Genomic DNA, 21,464 nt, shown 5'->3' on the forward strand with positions numbered 1-21,464 from the left:
TAGAGGGATCCTGCTTCCTCCTTTCCCAAACAAATGTGTGCGCATTGTATCCTTCGAGCATTATCAGAGAGTAATCTGAACAGGAAGCAAACAGACTTCACCTATGTAACTTCAAGCATCTGAGTTTCAGAAACTGACGGAACTGGTCTCTGGCCTATATCCGCCTTCAACAAGGAGGGTGGAGGCTTCCTTTAGCAGATGGCAAACGTACAAATGTGTAGAGCTGAATATTTCCCACTGAACAAATATTTGTTTTGTGAGCTGTAACTAAAAGGGAAAAAAAAAATACCACAAAGACAAAGAATTAAGAACACCTCAGCAGTTAAGCCACAGAAAGAACATGAAATTGGATAAATGTGTTCTTGATTTATGCTTCATTGTTCTAAGAGTTATAACTCTACGTAAGCCTATAAAAGGGCTGTGAGAGGAAAATTCCAATGGTGATGTGTCTTAACTAAGGGATCAGATTAATGGGTTATATTGTCTTCTTAAAATGGGCATAGCATTTTGTAGATAATTTTCACAGAAAGACCCTGAAAGCTGGTCCCAATTAAAATCTGTTTTGCTTAATTCCAACTATTTAGTTAATTTGTATTGAAATAATGTTGGGATATTTCTAAATCTTGTGGATATTACTCTGGGTAATATACAATTTTACTGCGAATAATAGTCAGAGAGAGAGAAAAAGGCCCACACATATTGATAGCTGAGGTACTGGGCATTTTCAAAGATAGTACCATTTTGTGAATTATTCTTGAATGTGAGGCAAATCTGGCAGTGCAGATAGGAGCAATGATGATTAGGGGAAAGGAAAAGATATATTGATCATGACCATGTTATCAAACAAATCTAGATTTCTTTCAGGTACCGTAATATGGGCATCATTATTCTGGGGTCATTATGTTTTGCTGCAGAAATGTTAGGCCTATCGACTCCCCATTAGTACATCACAATGAACAGTCCTCAATTTAAAAAAAATAGACTGGATAATTAATTATCAAGAAACACCAATTTCCCCCAAAACAAGTAATATAATCTTCTGGATGATTGCCATAATGTTGTAACAGCACTTACTAAAGTGACCATTTCCATTCATCACTATAGGTTCACATGTCATGATTACCCATTTAGCTGAGTTATGAAAATCACCAAATCAAAATATCTATACATCGAATATATTGTGGTTTAGCATGATATATTAATCCATTATTTATATTCATTGAAACTAGCTTGCCTGAATGTATTTGGACTGTTCCTCACATGGCAACCCCTATAGTACTTTTTCTTAAGTTGAAATGCAATAGCTAATCTCCATATTGTTTCAAAATGGTATGTATTTTAGCGGAATATTATTCTTAATTGCATATCCCTTTCTAGCAAACTTTTATATGCTGCATAGGGTGCTAACTAAAAAAAGTCTGCATTTTACTGCTGTTCTTTATTATCCTGTTAAGCAATATTTGTCTTTTTGTTTTGTAGTGAAAAGAAAAGATATACACATATGTAAAGCCAATTTAAAAGTGGGAACTCTCCAAGCTGCTTGTTCTACTAGGGAGAGGAATATCTCACTGAGGAAATAATATGTACGGTATCTATATGTAATCTCATAGGGTGCTCTACCGAAGCATAAAAATATAAAGGCATTAGCAAGGTTCTTAAGAAATAAGGAATTTATATGTAATAAACTGAGGATAATTGCATCTTACAAATACCCTTGGAATTGAGCTAAAAGGTAGACTAACCAAACTTTGAATTAAAGCTGATAGTTTTCAGGCTGAGGTGACAGACAAGAGGAATATATATATCTAAACTGCAAACATTTCACTCTATGATAGGAATGGAAAACTTTAATTCTTCAGGTGTTTGGCTGTATTTGGCTATCTGGTAGCTGTGAAGAAAGAGAAAAATGGATGTTGTTTGTTTTATTTGCATCTCATCTTTTCTGCAAGGACTTTTTTTTGCAACATCCCCTAATTCATTTTATTTTCACACATGTTGAAACCATAGCTACAGGTTTAATATTAGGAGTAGTAGATAGAGCATTGTCTCTATCCTCCCGCCTCTTTTTGCCTTTGTTCTGGTGCTGGAAGTCAGATACCTAAGAAAATTTGCCTAAGCCTTTCTCCAACCATAAGGATTGAAAATGCAAGGTGCAAGCTTTCCATTGGCATGCATTAAATATTTAATACAGATAATACCTGGGACTAGCAATTGTTAAGCAAAGCAGTTGCTACATGAAACTCCTGTGACTACATGTGATTTTATTTCAGCTTTCCTTTACTGTAAAGTGTTACAAGGATACAACCCCAAAGGGGTCATACAGACCCCAGTGACAGAACTGGAGAATCCTCCTCAATTTTACCTAAAATATGCCTACAACAGCAATGTTGGGATAAATTATTTTTAAAAATAATGATTCAATCATTATTCAATCCCAATACTCAATCAGTGAGTATTGTGGTTAAGCTTAAATCTGACCTTAATGTAACATGCTGAAATCAATTCAGTAGATTCTCTGCTTAGCAAAGAAAATAACCTGTGATCGTGATAAACTTTTCTGAGCTTGGAGAAACCTTCTTTAAATTTTTAAATTGAAGACACAAATTGGTATTTGGAAGAAATGTGCAAAGCCCTACCCTCTGATCAATCTCATGTGTAAAACCAGTTCTGCAAGACATTTAACCTGTACTGTCAGACCATTCATCCAGCATTTTTTTGAAAGTCTTTTCCTCCTTATATACACATAAGGAAGAAACAGGCAAAAAAAAAATCTATGCAAAAAACTCAGATCATATTCAGTGACAAGCTAATGGTAAGAAAGGAAGATTCTGAAGAGCAAGAAAGATTCATTTATATAAAGCTTCCATCTTTTTGAACTGTGCCATCGCCCTACAATTATAGAACATCATCCTAATGTAAAAAGCTGCTGTCATCTTCATTTTTGCCCTGCTGAGGCATTTCATATAATGTTTTTCTCATTACTTGTTTCAACTGGTTTATGAAAGAAGGGTTCTTGATACAAGTTTAAGGGAACACAGCTAACAATACAAATAATCTCAACATGACTGGTCACTTACTGACCATTCACTGTTATAATGTAATAATGTAATGTGATTGCATTTGGGGCACTTGCTAACTGGCTAACATTTACAGCCATTTTGCAATATCCTGCAGTCACATTACTGCATTTTTCAACATTTTTTGCCTGTTTCTGATATTTATTTCTGATTTCTGACAAAAAACAAACAAACCACCACTCATTAGGTAAAATGGATTCACTTAACAACTACTGTGTTTGTTTAATGACTGCCAGAAGATAATAAAAATAATAAAGTCAGATCTAGTCATATGATGACCGATTTAATAACTATAAGAACTTATGACTTTAATTCTAGGCTCAATTTTACAGTTGCAATTTGAGGGCTACCTATATGGCAGCTTCTTCATTCATTTTTCCATTCCATTCCCACATCCTTCAGGTACAATGGGAAAATCCTCTAGCTAGAATCCTGGAAAGCCATAGTCAATGATAACAGTCCTAGGATAGAAATAACAGTGTTCTAATTCAGAATACAACTTCTTGTTTTCTTTGAATTTGAATATATCTTTATTATATTTGAAGTTGTTGTATTTTGTAGTAAATTCTACTCTATGAAAATGGGCAGCAAAATCAAAGTACTGTAAATAAATACATTTGGTTGGTCATAGCAAAGTGAGCTTTTGGTTATGTTTATATTTAAAATGCTAGTTACAAACTTAGTAGCCACATTTATATAACATCATAAACTTGGTAAGTTTTGATTAAATATATACAAAATCTACCATTCCAGGAAGTAAAAATTCCAGAAACTTCTATGACCTTCTGTTTCTCATTTGGACCACATTAATCCTAATATTTCAGGTGAGTTGGTTGTTCTTTGTCGAAGTTTGAAGTGAATATTAATACCCAATAAGCTGCAAAACCAGCCAGCATAGCTGGATCAACATGGTCCAGAAAAGAAATACTATAGAGCATTCTTCATTTTGCACATACCTGATTTTGATCTTGTTTTTTATTCCTTTCAAGGTTATCAGACTGAAATCATTTGTTTAATTGTGGTTCGTCTTATTGCATGATCTCAGAAAATGAAACACAGTTTTTAAATTTAAAAGGGGGGTTTCTTTAATGGTTTCTTGCTGTTGTTTTTAAACTCTTCCTCTCCCCTAACACATTTCCCTGTAAAGTAGTTTGGACTTGAGAATGACTGGCTCAAAGTCATCTCATTCAACTTCCATGGCTGAAGATTTGAACTTGGATCTCTTTGAGTCCAGTACAATACTGTAACTCTTGATGCTGTTGGTAATTTCGGTTATAATGTACAAAATGTGAAAGCAGCAGCAATGCATATAAGTTTTGAGATTGTAACAAGGGAAGAGCCTTTTCTTTAAAAAAAAGTTGCTAACTTCATATTAGAGAATCAAGTTCCTATTATATATAGCAGCAATATGTTGATATTGAAGGCCATATTCACAATGCAGTCACTTTTTTGCAACTGTTTTGTGGAAGATTATGAAATGGCAATGAAGTTGCCATTTCATAATGGCAATTATGCCATTATAATTATGAATTGGCTTATCTCTTAATGTAATATATTCACACTGAATTGATATAGTTAGCAGTTAACGTCGACTTCTAATACTGTACAGAGATTACAATGATACATAAGTAATTTCAGCACAGTTGAAATACCAAAGAAATAGGTTTTTTCAATCAGTTTTGTAAGTAAGCAATGAGCAGGAACTGAATACAATTTTGATCCTGGAAATTTGTGCCAACTTCTTGTTTCTATGCACACTTCGTTGCCCAATACACTTTCAGAAGGTGAGATATTTTAAGTTAATAATTTATTTTGTCCTAAGGGAAAAGACAAATGGGAAGCTCAAGTTAGTTTCAAAAACTGGAATGTATTAACAAGTATTTCCCACTGCTGCATCCCATATTTTTGACTCAGTTTGTTCTATCACGTCTCCTTTGCCAGTAGGACTGTTATCCACAGGGTGATCCTGTGTATTATTTTGTTGCATGTTGCATGTGAAATTAACAAATTGAACAATAGATTGTACTGTCTGTTAAGTGTCCTTTCTTTGCTATTGATACATTGGCAGGTCTTTCTTCTTCCAGTGGTAATCAACCTGGTCCCTACCGCCCACTAGTGGGCATTCCAGCTTTCATGGTGGGCAGTAGGGGTTTCGTCCGATACTGAAGCACTTTACTTTTTTTTAATTTAATTGACTTTTTAAAAAAAATTCATAGCATTATTTAAAAACATTTTCATTAGGTTTTCATAAAATTCCCTTGACAATTTAAATTTTTAAAAATATACTATTTGTATCGCCCACGCATAAGTTTAATTCATGTTACGTAAGTGAAACTAAATGGCGCTATAGTGCGACCGCAAACAAAAGAGCCTCGTCCCAGAATAGCTCGCGCATCTCCACCACCACCACCCAGCTGTAACAGACAAGCAGAGCTGATAGCCGGCACCCTTCCCCCCCCAAAAACCCCAAGGTTACTTCCCTACTTTATAAATCACCATTACTGTGGAACCGGTGGGAAAATTTTACTAATAACAGAGATACAAAAGTGAGAGATAGGTATAAAAAGGTTGACTACCCCTGTTCTAGTCTGTTGGCCAATATATTGTTCTTCAGATTTGTTGACATAGTTAGATTAGAACCTTAACTGACTCTTCTGTTTATTGTTATATTTCAATTAGTGTTCCATCAGTTCCATAGTCTTACGTTTTAATTGGAATGCTGATATAGCTTCATATTCTAGTATTAGAGATTCTTTTAAGTAAGGAATATCTTTTAGGGCAGTGGTATCAAACTCGCGGTGTCATATCATTATATGACGTATTGTGACTTTCCCTCCCTTTGCTAAAATGCGGGTGGGGCGGCCAGCACATGATGCATCCAGCCTGTGGGCTGCAGGTTTGACACCCCTGCCCTAGGGCAGTGATGGCGAACCTTTTTTGGCTCGTGTGCCACAAGTGGGGGGAGCGCAGGGGGGTCGAGTGCAGGCGTGCCGCACCCATAATGCAACGCGTGATCCCCCCAGTGCGCATGTGTGCAAAACGCGCGACCCCCCCCATTTTTACATGTTTTTTTTGCCCTCCCCAGGCTCCAGGGGCTTTATAGGAGCCTGGGGAGGGCGAAAAGAGCCTCCCCTGACCCCCCGGAGGCCCTCCAGAGGCTTCAGGGACTGTCCAGAGGCTTCATTGAAGCTTTCAGAGTGCTTAAAACCACCCTCCGAGCAAACCAGAAGTGACTTCCGGGTTGCTTGGAGAGTGGTTTTAAGTGCTCCGAAGGCATCAGGGACGGTCCCTGAAGCCTCCGGGGGGCAGGGGAGGCTCTTTTCGCCCTCCTCAGGCTCCTATAAAGCCTCTGGAGCCTGGGGAAGGCGAAAAATAGCTTTTAAAAAGATGAACTCAGCTGGCCAGAGCGCGCATGCATGCTGGCCAGCTGACAGGGCAGCGCTCGTGTGCCCTGACAAATGGCTCCGCGTGCCACTTGTGGCATGCGTGCCATAGGTTCGCCATCACGGCCCTAGGGTATCTTTTTAAAGTATTTTCCATCTTTGAAATAATGAATGTTTTATAATATTGTTTCTTCTTTCATTTAGCATTCTATGAAATTCTTTGTTGAGATTCTATCTGAGAAATATTTGTTCTCATTGGATTTGGTTTCTCTTCCCTTCTTAGAAATTTCAATTATTTGCTGGTGTCCAAAATGATGTTTTCAATCTAATATTCTTTTTTTTTCATCTTTGGCAGTCTCTTTTCACATTTATCCTTAACAACTTATTTTACTTCATTCACAGTTTCTCTGATTCCCTTTCAATGAGATTCAGGATTTCAAAATATTTTTTGATTATTTTCTTGAAAATGATGGGTATACATAAAATTATATCATGGAAACTGTTGGCCTCCCCCTCCTCCGCCACCTCCTCCTCTTCCTCCTCCGAGTAATAATCATATGATGAAGTAAAATTCATGTTATTTCATCTTAATTTCCTTGTATCAAAATACTGTCTTCCTATTCTTCCTCATACAAAACTAACATTGTTCCTTCTTTGTGTGTGTGTGTAATCTAAATATCAAAAAATGTGATATTTTGACTAAAAGTGACCAATCCCAGTGCATTTCACTTCACTAATTGTCAGTGTTTAACCAATTCATTTCATATTTATGTTGCGTTTTCCCATGTCCATGCTTTTTTCAAGCCATATTGCCAGAGTAAGTCTGCATTTGCGCCTTCAGTTTTTATTTTTCTGCATGGCAACACCAGTAGCCATACATTCAAAATGTTTTAAATTAGTTCCATTTTAAAAGATCCTCCACACTTTCTCAATAGCATATTGAATTCCATCTGCTCCTGGCCTATACATCACCCAGTACCATGGGATACATCACTTTATAAGATTTGTCAATGTGGTTCTCTTGGCAAAATATGGGAGGGGTTTACCATTGTCTTCTCCCATGTGGACGCCAGCAAATTCCATTAAAATAATTAGAGGTTACATTTATTATAAACAAGTTAATGCCCTCTTTATTTCAACAGGTTTATTCAAAGTATATTGAAGTCTGGATTCAAATCAGTGTGTACATATTCTAGCTATGCCCTAGATAAGAAGAGGAAAATATTCCAAACTAAAATATAAAGAGGAAAAGAAGCAAGAAAGAATAGCAGAATGACAGAGTTGGAAGGGACCCTTCTAGTCCAGCCCTCTAATCAAGCAATAAATCATATCCCATTTCAGACAAATAGTTCTCCAATCTCTTATTAAACATCTCCGGTGTTGGAGCACCCAGAACCTCTGGAGGAAGTCCATCCATTTTAGGATGAGCTCTTCTCTAATTCAAAAGTTGGGTTCCTTCTTAACTGTAGTTAACTGAAGAGATTTGTTCTATGGTGTGCTTTCTTCCATTTATTAATTTCTGTCCCATGTAGATACAGGTCTATATGACTGACTTCCTCTCCCTTTGGAAACCTGATGAGATGTTCAGATCTATAGGAGAGACCCTTTTGAAGATCTCCCACCTGGCAGAACCTTTTTTATCTGACACACAAGAAAGGGTTTTCTCCTGTATCACATCTAGTATGCAATGCACTGTTTCTGTTGTATTTAGTCCTACTTTCACAGTTTTTAGATAAGCAGATGATCTTATGTTATTGAAATAATGTTTGCACCATTTTGCCTTACATTTCTAATGATTATAGTTATTGCTAAATATCTTGAGAAATTACTTGAATAGGACTCAGTAGGGTACGTTTAGGGTATGAGCAGAAAATCAGGTTATGAATCAAATCAATCAAAAACACATTGAGTTATTCAAATAACTATTTTCCAACATTTTTGATAGATACTAATATAGCTGATGGCAAAACTGTAACTTTGGGGGATGTAATCTCTTATTCCTTTTTCTGTAGGGAAATATTATCAAATTATATTTATTTTTTGGATGTATAATTTACACATAGCTCTGCCACTTGAAACTTCATTGTCTATATAAATATGGTATGGGACAAAGGCAGATAATTTCAACAATCAAAATAAGGAGAACATCAAAACTTGCTGCCCATGACAGAATTCACGTTATGGAACTTTGAAGAATAATCAAATTGTGCTGATAACTGGAGAAAAACAGAAAATGTTGTAGTTGTAGGGAATGTATTAAAATTCTGCAATCCATATTTTCAGAACAAAAGGCAAACTCACAACTAGGTCCAAATCTTGAGAAATTTTAGATTCCCACCTTACAAAAATCCTTTATCTTGAAAGAAAATGCATGCGTATATTAAAATACAATGTAGGACAATCTTAAATATCACAGGTGATGAGAGCTATCTAGCAAAACTCAGAAAGATGACTAGGCTTAATATTTAATAACGTATGTGTCATTATTTATTTTTAGGGCTAGGTCATACAGTGATAGGACAGCAAAACTAATGCATCATCAGAGCTAAACACAACAGGATTTACTATTGAAATTATGTACACATCATCAAATGAAATTTCTGGAGTGGATAAAATAAATATGACAAATGTTTAATTGTTTGGGTATATTGATCAAATTAACCTTAACATTTAACTAGAATTATTAAAGTTATATTAAATAGAAGGAATATATCAGCTGTGCCCTTAGATGACTTCAATTCTGAATTTCAAGACTAAAACAGGTTGCTACATGGAATTCATGAACATCTACATTCACTGACTAAAGAAGAAAAGTTTGGATCAGAACCATTGTCCTAGTTCCAGACTCCTTGATTCCAGTAGAGAGTAGCTTCATCTAAATAGATCCTATGTGCAAATCTTCTGTGGTCATAAACATACCCTGTGCAACAAGGATCTGAAAAACCTTGGCTCTCCAAACTTCTAATTTGGTTTTCTCTTAACATATGTATGTGTGTGTGTATATTATCCTTCAGCATGATTGGACAAAGATGGTCCCACAACTATCCAATGTAATTCCCAACTCCATCTTTCATCACATTCATGGTATATGGCTATGTCAGCAGTGCAGAATATAGTGCCATTAGCATATTGCTAATACCACACTGTGAGGAAAAGAAAAGGAAACTGTCAACTAAAATGAAGTATATTGATGTCAAACGTATTTCTAATACAAATTATTTGACTTTGTGTTTTTATCTTTTTAAAATGAATATGCACACAAATAAATAATATTGATTTTATTAATATTTAACCATCATTCATTCATTATGAATATCTATTCTATTATTCTCCTGCTAATTCCAAACAATTGGCATTCGGAACAGCATGAGCATCTGCAAAAACTATTTATTCTTCAGAATAAAATGTATTACATGAACTGGATTCTGATGAAAAGGGAACAATTAAAGATAATCATACCATATGAATTAATGCTGCATTTTGAATACCACATATCTTATAACTCGCTGTTTTTTTCCTGAAAAGAGGCATAGCTATCCAATAAACAAGAACTTATTTTAACAGTTTAAAATCTATGTTTATATAGGTCTATATAGTTATATATAGTTTAAAATAAATATGCAAAATAAATTCCAAAATGGTCTAGTGATGTATATATATAGAAAACTTTATTTATCCTATTCCACTCTATATATTTGAGTATAAGAGCCAATGGTCTAGTAGTTAAGGCACAAGGCTATAAAACAAGATACCATACTTTAAAATCCTGTCACAGACAGCTGGACGACTTTGGATCAGTCACTTTCTCTCAGCTCAACACACCCCACAGTATTGTTGTTGTGGAGAAAATAAAAAGAGGAAGATTTGTTGGATATGTTTGTTGCCTTGAGTTATTTATAAAAATAATAAAGGTGAGATACAAATAAATAAAATCGAAAACTTGGTTGGTTGGTTAGCTAGCTGGTTGGTTGTGCTGTGACATTTCAGAATATTGTGTTCAGTACACCATGTTTAAGTTCAGCACAATTTAGCATGTTGTATAACAATTTAACACAGTTTAACTGAGAGGCTGCTTTTTATATCAATCTGGGTAACAATTTACCTTTGCTTTACTTTTTAAATATTTTATCAACTAGCTCCATTCATAAAACCACCTTATAGCAAAAGTGATAGATCAAGTTATGGTATTGCCTCTTGTCTACCGTTCAAAGCCAACAAGCTCCAGGAAATGTAGGGAGGGAGAAACTTAATGGCATAATTTGATCAGCTCAGGACAAAGATACAGGAGTGGGTGATATTTTACCTGATATTGACAGATGATAGCAGCTTCATAATATACAACAGGAGTAAGTAAAGAGTAAAGTAGCACCCCACAAAGCCTTAGGTTCGATTTCTATCAAGAATACCTGGAACTGGACAGGAAAAGGAAAAAGAATCACAAAAGTCTCCCACTTCCAAACCCCTGAGCCAGCTCAGGAGGTCATGAAGGTATTGCTAAAAACTTAAGGAGTGTATGAATGGATGTACTACAGTCATACAGAGCCTAGCGAATGTCAAATGAGATCAATATTGTCACAGGGCTATGACATGGCCTAGTCCAAATTGAAAAGGGCTAAAATAATCAATTTCTTTTGGAGCTATAAGGTGACCATTTTCTCAACAAACCTCCCAGCAGCAGTTGAACAAAGCTGGCTGGAGAATTGTAGGAAGTGAAGTTCATACATCTTCAAGTTCACCACTGTATGTATCTAACCATATGCCCCCTCCAATGTTCCCTCTAAGGTGCGCGGCTGCGCGGCCACGCACGTGGCAAGAAAGCACCGTGCAGCAGTTTCCAATCACTACCGTGCAGTGATTTCTAATATCACAGGCTCTGGAAGCTGAGGGGCCTCAGATTTTCTGTCCTGGTTAGGTTTAGCACCGGTGTGGGGGTGGGGACGGCGGCAGGAGCTTGCGTGGCACAGCCGGTCTCCTAGGACCTCCTAGGGGCCAGCTGCACCGCTCAAACTACCATCAGTCGCCCGTATTCAGCAAAGCAAGCGCGGGGAAGTCCTTTGCAGGTGGCTAGAACTGGCCGCCCGCAAAGAACTTCCACAGACTTGCTTTGATGAGCAGGGGGCGACTGACGGTAGTTTGCGTTGTTTGAGATGAAGCTGCCATAGCCCCCGCCCCGACTGGAATAACTGCTGCCGCCTCCTCCTCCTCCAACAGCACTGTTGGATTTGCCACCCGGAGCTGCGGCTGGGGTGAAGCCGCCAAAGCTCCCGCCAGTGTCCCCACCCATGGCAGCGGCGGCGGTGCCTCCCCCTCCACTCGGAGCACCTGAGCTGGGCCCCACGTTATCCTCCTCTGCCGCCGTGCTTTTGAGGAGCCATGAGGCCTTTTTTTCCCTGTGGGCCGGGAGCTGTACGGCAGGTGCGAACCGACTGTGGGAGGGGAAAAGGGCGCCGGAGCCCTGGCCAAGGTGAGGTGGCGAGGACGAACCCGATGGCAGCACCATTGCGGGATCCAGTAGGAAGGTGGCGGAGGAGGAGGCGACAGGGATAACGTGGGGCCCAGCTCAGGTGCTCCAAGTGGAGGGGGAGGCACTGCCACTGCGCCGGCGGGAGCTTTGACGGCTTCACCTCAGCCGCAGCGCCGGGCAGCAAATACGTTGGTGCTGTTAGAGGAGGAGCGGCAGCTCCTCTGGTGGCGGGTAGCGGGGGCTCATTGGCATCTTCAGCAGCGGCCCTGACCCCAGTGAAAAAAACGAAGATGGAGCAGATCCAGGCTGATGACATCGCCGCAGCTGCCAGGTCTGGATGGAGGTAGCCAGAGCGGCGACGAGGCGAAAGAGCAACATGACTTGAGGAATTCTGGGAGTTGAAGTCCACAAGTCTTAAAAGCTGTCAAGTTTAAACACCCCTGGGGTTTTTTTCTAAAGAGTTAGGGGTGCAAGGGTCTTGTAACTTGACAGCTTTAAGACTTGCACACTTCAAGTGGCAGAGTTTCTGAACCAACATTTTTGTTGCTAAGCAGGAGCGTTGTTAAGTGATACTGATATTATATAACACTTTTAGTTAAGCGGGTATCTTGAATAAACATAACTTTGAGTTTCAAATAATACTGATTTCGCTGTTGTCTTAGGTGACATCTATGAAAAAAATTCAGGTGCTCAGGCATGAAAATGTGCCACTCAAACACTATACTTTTCTGCTCACACTGAAAAAAAATTAGAGGGAACATTGGCCCCCTCCCTGGAGGCCTTTATACAACTAGGAGGGTCATGGATCTAAAACACACAATGGCAAATGTACAACTAAAGGGAAAGCTGATTAAGCACTAATCAAATTAGCTGCAATGAAAAGTAAATAGACTGGCAAAAGCATAGTGGTGATCCTAACATGATCAAAAAAGCTTGCTAGGAACAAATCGGTGCAGAAGTTTACCATAATGAAATACCAGTGTGACTGTTTTGTAATGGTATTGTACAAAAGGAACAAAGACATATGGAAGCAAACCATATAACAGAGCAAATATGCAACTTTTGCATAGATAGTTTGTATGCTTGTAATAGCGAAAATGCAATGATTCTTCACATTTTTTCTTAATCTAGAACATTTAGTTTGGTATCTGTTAGTTATAATTATTATTAATTTTTTATCTTACTTTTTAAAGTGAACATACTTAATACTCTGGCCTACTCTTTTCCCAGAAGCAATAACCCTGTGAAATGAGGCTGAGAGAGAATAATTCTTAAATGTGCTGGCTCAAGGTCACCCAGCCAGCTTTCATTCCTAAGGCAGGCTTTCCTCACAGTTTCCTAGTTACTAAGCCAGCACTTAATCACTACACTAAACTGGCTTTCTAGTTATGGAACAGCCTTATTCCAGGCAATAACATACAGATACTAAGGTCCATTCTGGTTTGTACCTGAAAGGTAATCAAATAATCAGCTTCATATTTTCAAAAAAATTATAGGCCTTTGCCTTGGCATAAAGGCTGCTCCAATCAGATATGGACAAATCAGCCTTTGGTCAAATTGGAAGTCTCCATTTACAGTTACTGTACTAGATTTGGCCTGGTGCCAAATACGTTTGTTGAACAACTCACATAAACTCAACATTCTAGTTTTCTATAATAATTGTTTAATAAACCGAAGCACAAAATGACACAACATTGTTTGAAAAATTCCTTGCCAATACTTTTCTACTTTTCTTTTTAACTTTTTCTTATAAAAGCAGGATTCAAATACCAACCTCGTGGGTGGGATCAGGTGCACCCAGGTACATAAATAGGCATTCCACACCTTTCTTGTTCACACTGAAATTGAAAGCTCTTCAGCTGTTACTCTAAGAAGCAAGAGAGCAGGAAAGGTAAGGTTATTGCTGCTTGCGTAGCAAAGGTCCTGTTAAAAATATTTTATTCTTGTGAGTCAAGTTACTTAATAATCAGCAGGGTAACAAGTACAGCAGAGATGATGATATTTAGATAATCCTGATATTCATTTTGACGGGGGGGGGGGATCCATTTTAAACAGCTTTGCAAGTACACAACATATTTTTACAGCCAAGATACATTATTTTCAGTTATTTGCTTTCTTCTTGTAATATGCCAAAGTCCTTCCTTTACAGTGTTTTGATTTCCTGTTTGGCAAAGACAAATCCATTTACTTTCTTTTAAGGCTGGACTTGTTTTTGAAAGGGAATGGTTTTTGTGTTGTACAATATGGAAGTTTTATATCTTTTTATCTTTCTTAGAAAGCTTGGAGAAAAAGAGGATTTTTCTCTATACAATTTCCCCCCATTTTCTTTCTATTTGTGCTTTTCTCACTATTACCATCAATCATTCACTCTCCAAACTCCCACTATCCATTCAGCCTAACCATAGACCATGCTGGCTATTTATGATGGGACTGCCTTATAAAAATGCCATGGTAGCATACCCTAAAAACACACAGGTAGGCATAGATAGATAGACACGTGTGCACGCACACACATGCACTCTCTACTTTTAATTCTTCCATAGGTTCAAAAATTAGATACAAGAGCCTGGCATCCTGCATTTACCTTATTCCTCTTTCCAACCATCCCCATTTTGATTTTTTCTGATATATGTGTTATTATACTATAGTTATGTCATTAAACGTTTAGTCCAAGACTTGCTTATTCAAAGTTAAAAACTACTATTTGTAGTAAGGTTGTCTCCTAAAAAAATAACAATGATCCCTAACATATCTGGAGCCAGTTCTTCTGTATTGCAATTAAATCTTACAAGTTACTGAATTGGACCTAGATGTGATTGTGGCTAGATCTAAGACAATATTTCAGATACCTAGATTTCAAAAGGATTTTCATTCACTGTACATGACTTGTTCCTATAAAGCCTGTAATGAATATTATTGTGGATTCTACAGTAGAAATACATTGAATAAAAAACCCTCTGACTTTTACATTCTTGTTTTAAGTGTATATATAAGCTTTACTACATAGATTTCAAGTGGTAATGTCAAAGTACATTTATCTAGACTGTAAATATCTAGTTTTTTCTGTACTTTGGTGCTTCTATCCAATGATTGTTCAGATTTTGGCAACTCTTAGTATATATTATACAAAGCCACAATGCGTTTTGCTGTTAGCTTAGTATAACTAGTGAACTCAACATTTAATAAATGATTAAAAAAACTTAATCTCAGATTGAATCTCAGTTTAGAGTGATGCATGAATCAAATCTATAGTCAAAGTGTACAACTCACTAGTTGTGAGTATTCTTTTGTCGCTCTATTCCCCAATAGGTACAAGGAAGGAAGGAAGGAAGGAAGGAAGGAAGGAAGGAAGGAAGGAAGGAAGGAAGGAAGGAAGGAAGGAAGGAAGGAAGGAAGGTCATTTAAGTTCAGCAGTGCTCAGCTCCAGGGAAACACACAGATTTCTGTTGTAAATTTGCCTGGGTAGTCAGTTCCTCTCTAAATAGAGAAATGCTATACCAGTGCATGAGATTTAAATCCTCTTTTATTTCTTATGTTTCGTTACTATTGTTTTTTTCTTGTAGTACTTTGTCCCATTGCTTTTCAAGTATACCCAGACTAGTGTTTTTGTTTTGTTTTGTTTTGCTCCTTAGCTTTAACAATGCAAAAAAACATAGTCTCCATCCTGATTTTGGTTCTTGCTGTCTTGAATGCCCTGGCTAAAGAAACTACTACTAAAGATGGAAGAAAAGACCCAAAAGACCCCAAAGAGACCCATCCTAAACTTCCACAGACTCTTTCAAGAGGTAAAGCTGTATATTTTATACCAATGATCTCAGTTGTTAATCTTGCCTGCTTATTTTTAAGAAGTGATTTCTAAAATTATTTATCACAATTATTTTCTTTCAAATAATTTTCAACAGACAGAATATTATGTAATTTAAAATCAATTTTTAAAAATCCAACATGCCTAACAAATGTTAGACCAGGGGATAGATAGCTCACAACATTGTTTTTTCAACCTTGGCAACTTTAAAATATGTAGACTTCAGTTCCCAGAATTCCCTTGCCTACATAACTTAAAGTTGCTGAAGTTGAGAAACACTGATCTACAACATGGAAAGAATCTTATATCTCAGTGTGGACAATGTAAAATGGAAATAAAGCCAGTCGAAGGATCTAATGGCTAGTGGAATATGATCTGAGGAGTATATAGCTATTTACACATATTTACTTTAAAGTAAGTCCCATTAAGTTTAATAATTAATTGAATTAATTGAATAATTTGCTATTGGCTAGAACTGGTAGGAACTGGAGCATGTGATCCAAGGGCAGTGATTTCCAATCTTGACAAGTTTAAGATGTGTCAATTCCCAGAATGCCAAAGAAAAGTAGATACTGCACAAACAGTATCCTTTAAAAAATGAATTCAAGTATTAATCATATGATCAGTCTGGAGAGTGGGATTAACAGCCTTTACAGATAATTATTCTAATTATTTGATTAATTATTCTAATTAATTATTAGAAGCTAATAATTCACTCCATGATTATGAGCTTTTGAATTCACATTAAGAACTGAATTCAAAGAAATGCTTGTTGTTAACCCATATTATCAAAAATAGTTCCCTAAAACATGGGGAAATGCTTGGATTAAGCAGTGTATTGTGTAATAGATCTACTACGATATTTGTTCTGATTTGAATGAAGTTATATATTTATGACTTCTTCAACAATGACATACTTAAACTAAATTCCATTTGTCATTTATCTTCAGGCTGGGGTGATCAACTAATCTGGACTCAGACTTATGAAGAAGCTCTTTTTAAATCCAAAACAAGGTAAATTAATCCCTTCTGCAAGTCTTACTCGTTGATTTATGAAAAATAATTTAACTTCTAGTATGAGACATTGATAAAATATTTCAATTTATTTTAGCATATTTCAACAAATGATATTGCACATTACCATTATATCACTGTCTTTCCTCGTTTACTCTTTTTCAATTTTATGGAAAAGAATTTGCTTTCATTTTTTTCCACCTGGAAAGATAAGAACAATTTAGGGAAATTCTTATGGGTGGGTTGCCATTTGATCTTGCCCTAACCTTTCTTTCTTTCTTCCTTTATTTTACAATATAATCACAATTACAGCAGTTTTCAGCTTGCCTGGGTTTCTATATTTCAGTTAAATCCAAGAAAATTACATCATGAGGAAATTCCTCTTGTAGAGCTTCTATGGATCGCAAAGCAACAGGAAATAGACTTCACAGTAATAGACAGAAGTGATTAAGCAGCACTATAGAATTTACCACTTTTTTTTAAACAGTAAAGTCATCTCACAAAACCACAAAAGAAATGTTAAAGAAGTCCTAAAGCACTATGGGAATGAGATAGAAATGCAGAAATATCTTTTGCAGGAGAATAAATTTAGAAAAAAAATATTTCAGCACTATGTTTGATAAAAAGTAAGCACAGATCCCTTCAAAGACACATTCCAATTCTCATCTGCCCCATCAACATAATCCATTGGCTATGCCAACTATACTGATGGAAAATGGAGGCCAACACAATGGGACATGCTTAATTTAGAGAACTTAGCTAACTGAAGTTCTATCATGGACCACTTTTTCTTTTACAGCAACAAGCCAATAATGATCATCCACCACTTAGAAGAGTGCCCTCATAGTCAAGGTACTGTTGTTTCTAACAAATGAAAAGTGCATCCCATCTAGCAAAATTAATTACTTCCTCCCATCAGAAGATTTTTTGTAAATCACCTGAAAAACCAAACTGTTTTAACTTAGTAATTAAAAGATGAAAGACATAACTAATTTGAAAAAATGTTTTGTAGCAGCCATGGTTATTAGAAATGAAGTGTTATGATTTGTAAAGAACAATGTTAATCCTATTCATATGTATATAAAAAAAAAGAAATTCAAGTTTTAAAATCCAAACACAATTATTGTGATAGATAGAAAACTATTTTTCTTTAAATCATTTTTATGCTTCATTTTTATAGTATCATATGTGTGTGATTGTGAGTCACTTTTTGACTGAATTCATCCCTGCAGTTTTCTTTGTAAGATTTCAGAAGTGGTTTGTCATTGCCTTCTTCCTAGGGCTGAGAATGAGTGACTGGCCCAGGGTGATCCAGCTGGCTTTGTCCCTAATGCAAGTCTAGAACTCATAGTCTTCCAATTTATAACCTGATATCTAAACCACTACAAAATTGGTTCTCCTCTGTAGTATTACTTTTTCATTTTATATTGAGATACACCAGATATAATTTACAAGTTTGGCCTGATTTGTACTATCAATTGATATATAATGTTTTTTCTATTTTTTTTAAAATAGCATTTATAATTCTTGCTCTGTTTTAGCACTGAAGAAGGTATTTGCTGAACACAAAGAAATACAGAAAATGGCATCAAACTTCGTTCTTCTTAATATTATTGTAAGTTTTCAGATGATGTTTGAATTATATCTGGATATAATTTTGCACAAGGCATTTTACCAAAATGAAAATGAGCTGCAAATAATTTGAGAAAATGGAAGCTATTATTTTAGTAAAATTATATTAATAAATGGCAGTCTTATAGTAATTCACAATATGTATTTTCAGTAATATTGTTGCTTACATGAATACTTATAGGAAAATATGATTAACACATAATGTGACAGTCTCAACTTTCTCCAGTTGTTATTGTCAGTTATATTGGCTGGAGGATTATGGTAGCTGAAGTTGGTTGAAGAATATGGAGATTTATCCACAGCATCAAGTTGATCTAAACTTTTTTCTTTCTTGAATATCCTGAAATTATAATTCTGTGAATTTTGTGCAACATTGCAAAAGTTGTACCTTGTCCTTCTCTACCAATTTTTTAACTATATTGAAGAGAGGGTTTTTTTGTTGGAATGAGAAATAGACACAGGGGCTTCAGCTTAAATGAGAGGAATATCAATATCTTTTTTTCCCTAATTCTAGTATGAAACTTCAGATAAACATCTTGCACCAGATGGTCAATATGTGCCCAGAATTTTGTTTGTAGGTGAGTCTTTAGAAGTTGAAAATATTTACTTGAAAAACTGGTATCTAGCTAATAAAAATAGTCTTAAGAAATATTTATTAGGCAAACAAAATTTGTTCACTATTCAGTATGAATGTAGAAAAACTAGAAAGAAGAATCACATACAGGGATTATCATTTGCAAAGTGTTTCTCCAAACTGGTATCATCTGAATGTTTTGACACCATATTCCTCAGTATACACAAGTTCATAATATAGCTCTAATTATGAATTTGTACTTCAGATGTTGATGATAGGAAAAATATGGACAGCTAGTTTTATAGACTGTTTCCATCTTCCCTTGTTTCTAGACCCTTCGCTGACTATTAGAGCAGATATTACTGGAAGATATTCCAACCGTCTCTACGCTTATGAGCCTCAAGATGCTCCACTGTGTGAGTAATCTGTCTTTCATTTCACAACTTTCAGCAGATTTAACAAAGGAAAATCCAGTGACTTATGCTATAAGCAAATATTTGAATGCACAATTATAATTTATCATCAAAAAACCATCCATTTATTTGATATCATTTCCTTTCATGTGTTGTAAGTGAAAGCCAGCTGAAAGGTTTTGTCCTGAGAGTTTAGCCATGTTGCATATTTTTTATGACTCTGTATGTTATGCATTGGCCGGCACTGGTGATTGACTGGCATTGGTGATAGGCAACATCTGTGCATCATGGTCCATATTAGACCCTGTGTGGCATCTTGAGTGTTACACTGGCCATTGAGGAATTGTAGCCATTTCCCATTTTGGGAGTTGGATAAAGTTTCTGAACTGCCATCATGTCATATCAGAAACAAGTGCCAGTTTGGTGTAGTGGTTAAAGAACTGGATTAGAAACAGAGACATTCTGTTCTTCCATTAATCAGAGAAGGTGGTTGGGTAACTTTGGGCCACTTCACTCTTTCAGCCCAATCCACCGTATTGTGGACAATATAGGAAGAGAAGACTATACTCCCTTGAGTTGTACAAAATAAAAGAGGGATATAAATCTGAAGAATAAATAAAGATGCCCAATTGCCCATGCAAGTGGTGCTGGACTTTAGGGAATTTCTGAACTACCCTTTCTTTATCTAGCCAACACAGTGCACAAATTACTATACAAGTCACAAATCATTCCTAGATAAAGCATTTGTATTTGAGAAAAACTAAGAGTAGCTCATCAGAATTAATACAATCCAATTTAACCAAGTTATGAATCTGATTTTCTACAATAAACATGCTGTGAATGGTCATGCTATTTTAAGTGAATTTAAGGTGTGGTTTTTATTTTTGCAGCTTGTTTAATTCAAACAGTTCAAACTGGTCTATGTAAAATTGTTTAACAGCACATGATGTATTGTTTCCTTAAAAAAATAATGACTCCAAGTTATTTATTCCTAGTGTATTCAAATATGCAGAAAGCTCTGATTCTGCTAAAGACAGAATTGTGAAGAAAGAAAAATGACCTAATCTCAGATCTTCTGCACCCGACAGTCCAAATATGCTTAGTTTTCTCCCAAAATGAAAGCAGCCTGGACTTTGGATTTGCATAGGGTATGGTTTTCTAATATGCTACCTTTTAATATCAAACTATGCTATAAATATTCATTTGTAATGTTATGACATTGTATTGATTGCTTTTATAAAATAATACTAATGTATGCTAAATCATGATTTAAAAATAAATCCACATTACATCTTTACCAGAAAAGAGTCTCCCTGTCATTTTTTAAACATCCACCTGTAAGTTTCTTAGACAAAAGCAATGCACAGGTAAAATATCTGAAAGAGATGAGTATGAAAATCAGAAAATGTATAAAATTATAAATGCCAAAGTGTACTTGAATCATTGTAGGTGTCATCAGTCTGGGTGAGAAAGGCTTTTATCTGAAAATATGAAAATCAATACCTATCAATGCAATGTACCAAAATTGTGCTTTGACTGGCTTTTGCAAACCATTTCTATTATGAGGAATAGACATGTGAATTTAAATAACTAAGTGAAGTGAAACAGGTATTTTCCATCCATCTGTGAAGCCATTGCCTCAGTGTTTCAGTCTCAATTTACTAAAATCTTTTGAATAGTTAATGGTTGACTTGCTATTTATATTACACATCGAAATGTATAAGCAAAGAACCCTGTAATTGAAGCATGGTCATCTATTAAATATTAGCCTAATGTGTTTAAGTATTAATGCTGGAAATTGCCTTTCCACAATCATTGGATCCAGGCAGAATAGCAATCTTCCAATTAATGCACAAATGAAATTGGTCAGTCTACTGGCAAAGGCATAGTTTGCCAGAAATACAGAAAACAAAACTATTTTTATATACATAAAAAGTTCATATATATTTTAGCTCAGCACGCTGAATAAATCACATAAAACATAGTGGTTTATTTAACAATCTAAACTATAACATATTGTGAAGTATGATATATGATAGTAGCTCAAAGTTGTGTGGCACATTATGCTAAACTGAAGAACACTTTAGGCTCCCAGACCTCTT

The 21,464-nt window shown here is 36.0% G+C and overlaps 1 protein-coding gene across 1 annotated transcript; it reads left to right on the forward strand.

The window, feature by feature from the left end:
• Positions 1 to 13,679: 13,679 nt before the first annotated feature.
• On the forward strand, positions 13,680 to 20,667 carry AGR2 (anterior gradient 2, protein disulphide isomerase family member). The gene is made up of 8 exons (XM_081932989.1): positions 13,680 to 13,815; positions 15,557 to 15,709; positions 16,680 to 16,743; positions 17,543 to 17,595; positions 18,285 to 18,358; positions 18,890 to 18,953; positions 19,282 to 19,365; positions 20,358 to 20,667. Exons 2-8 carry the CDS (start codon positions 15,565 to 15,567, stop codon positions 20,405 to 20,407), a joined length of 534 nt encoding a protein of 177 aa, XP_081789115.1. The 5' UTR covers positions 13,680 to 13,815; positions 15,557 to 15,564; the 3' UTR covers positions 20,408 to 20,667.
• Positions 20,668 to 21,464: the final 797 nt, after the last annotated feature.

The sequence above is a fragment of the Natrix helvetica genome (assembly GCF_964273705.1).
Source record: "Natrix helvetica genome assembly, chromosome: Z".
Lineage (NCBI taxonomy): Eukaryota > Metazoa > Chordata > Lepidosauria > Squamata > Natricidae > Natrix > Natrix helvetica.

Excerpts from the sequence above, each read along its gene's own strand:
- AGR2 (XM_081932989.1), top strand. The coding sequence starts at position 15,565 with ATGCAAAAAAACATAGTCTCCATCCTGATTTTGGTTCTTGCTGTCTTG. Across the intron at positions 15,710-16,679 it reads TCCACAGACTCTTTCAAGAG|GCTGGGGTGATCAACTAATC; the intron begins GTAAAGCTGTAT and ends ATTTATCTTCAG. Across the intron at positions 16,744-17,542 it reads CTTTTTAAATCCAAAACAAG|CAACAAGCCAATAATGATCA; the intron begins GTAAATTAATCC and ends TTTCTTTTACAG.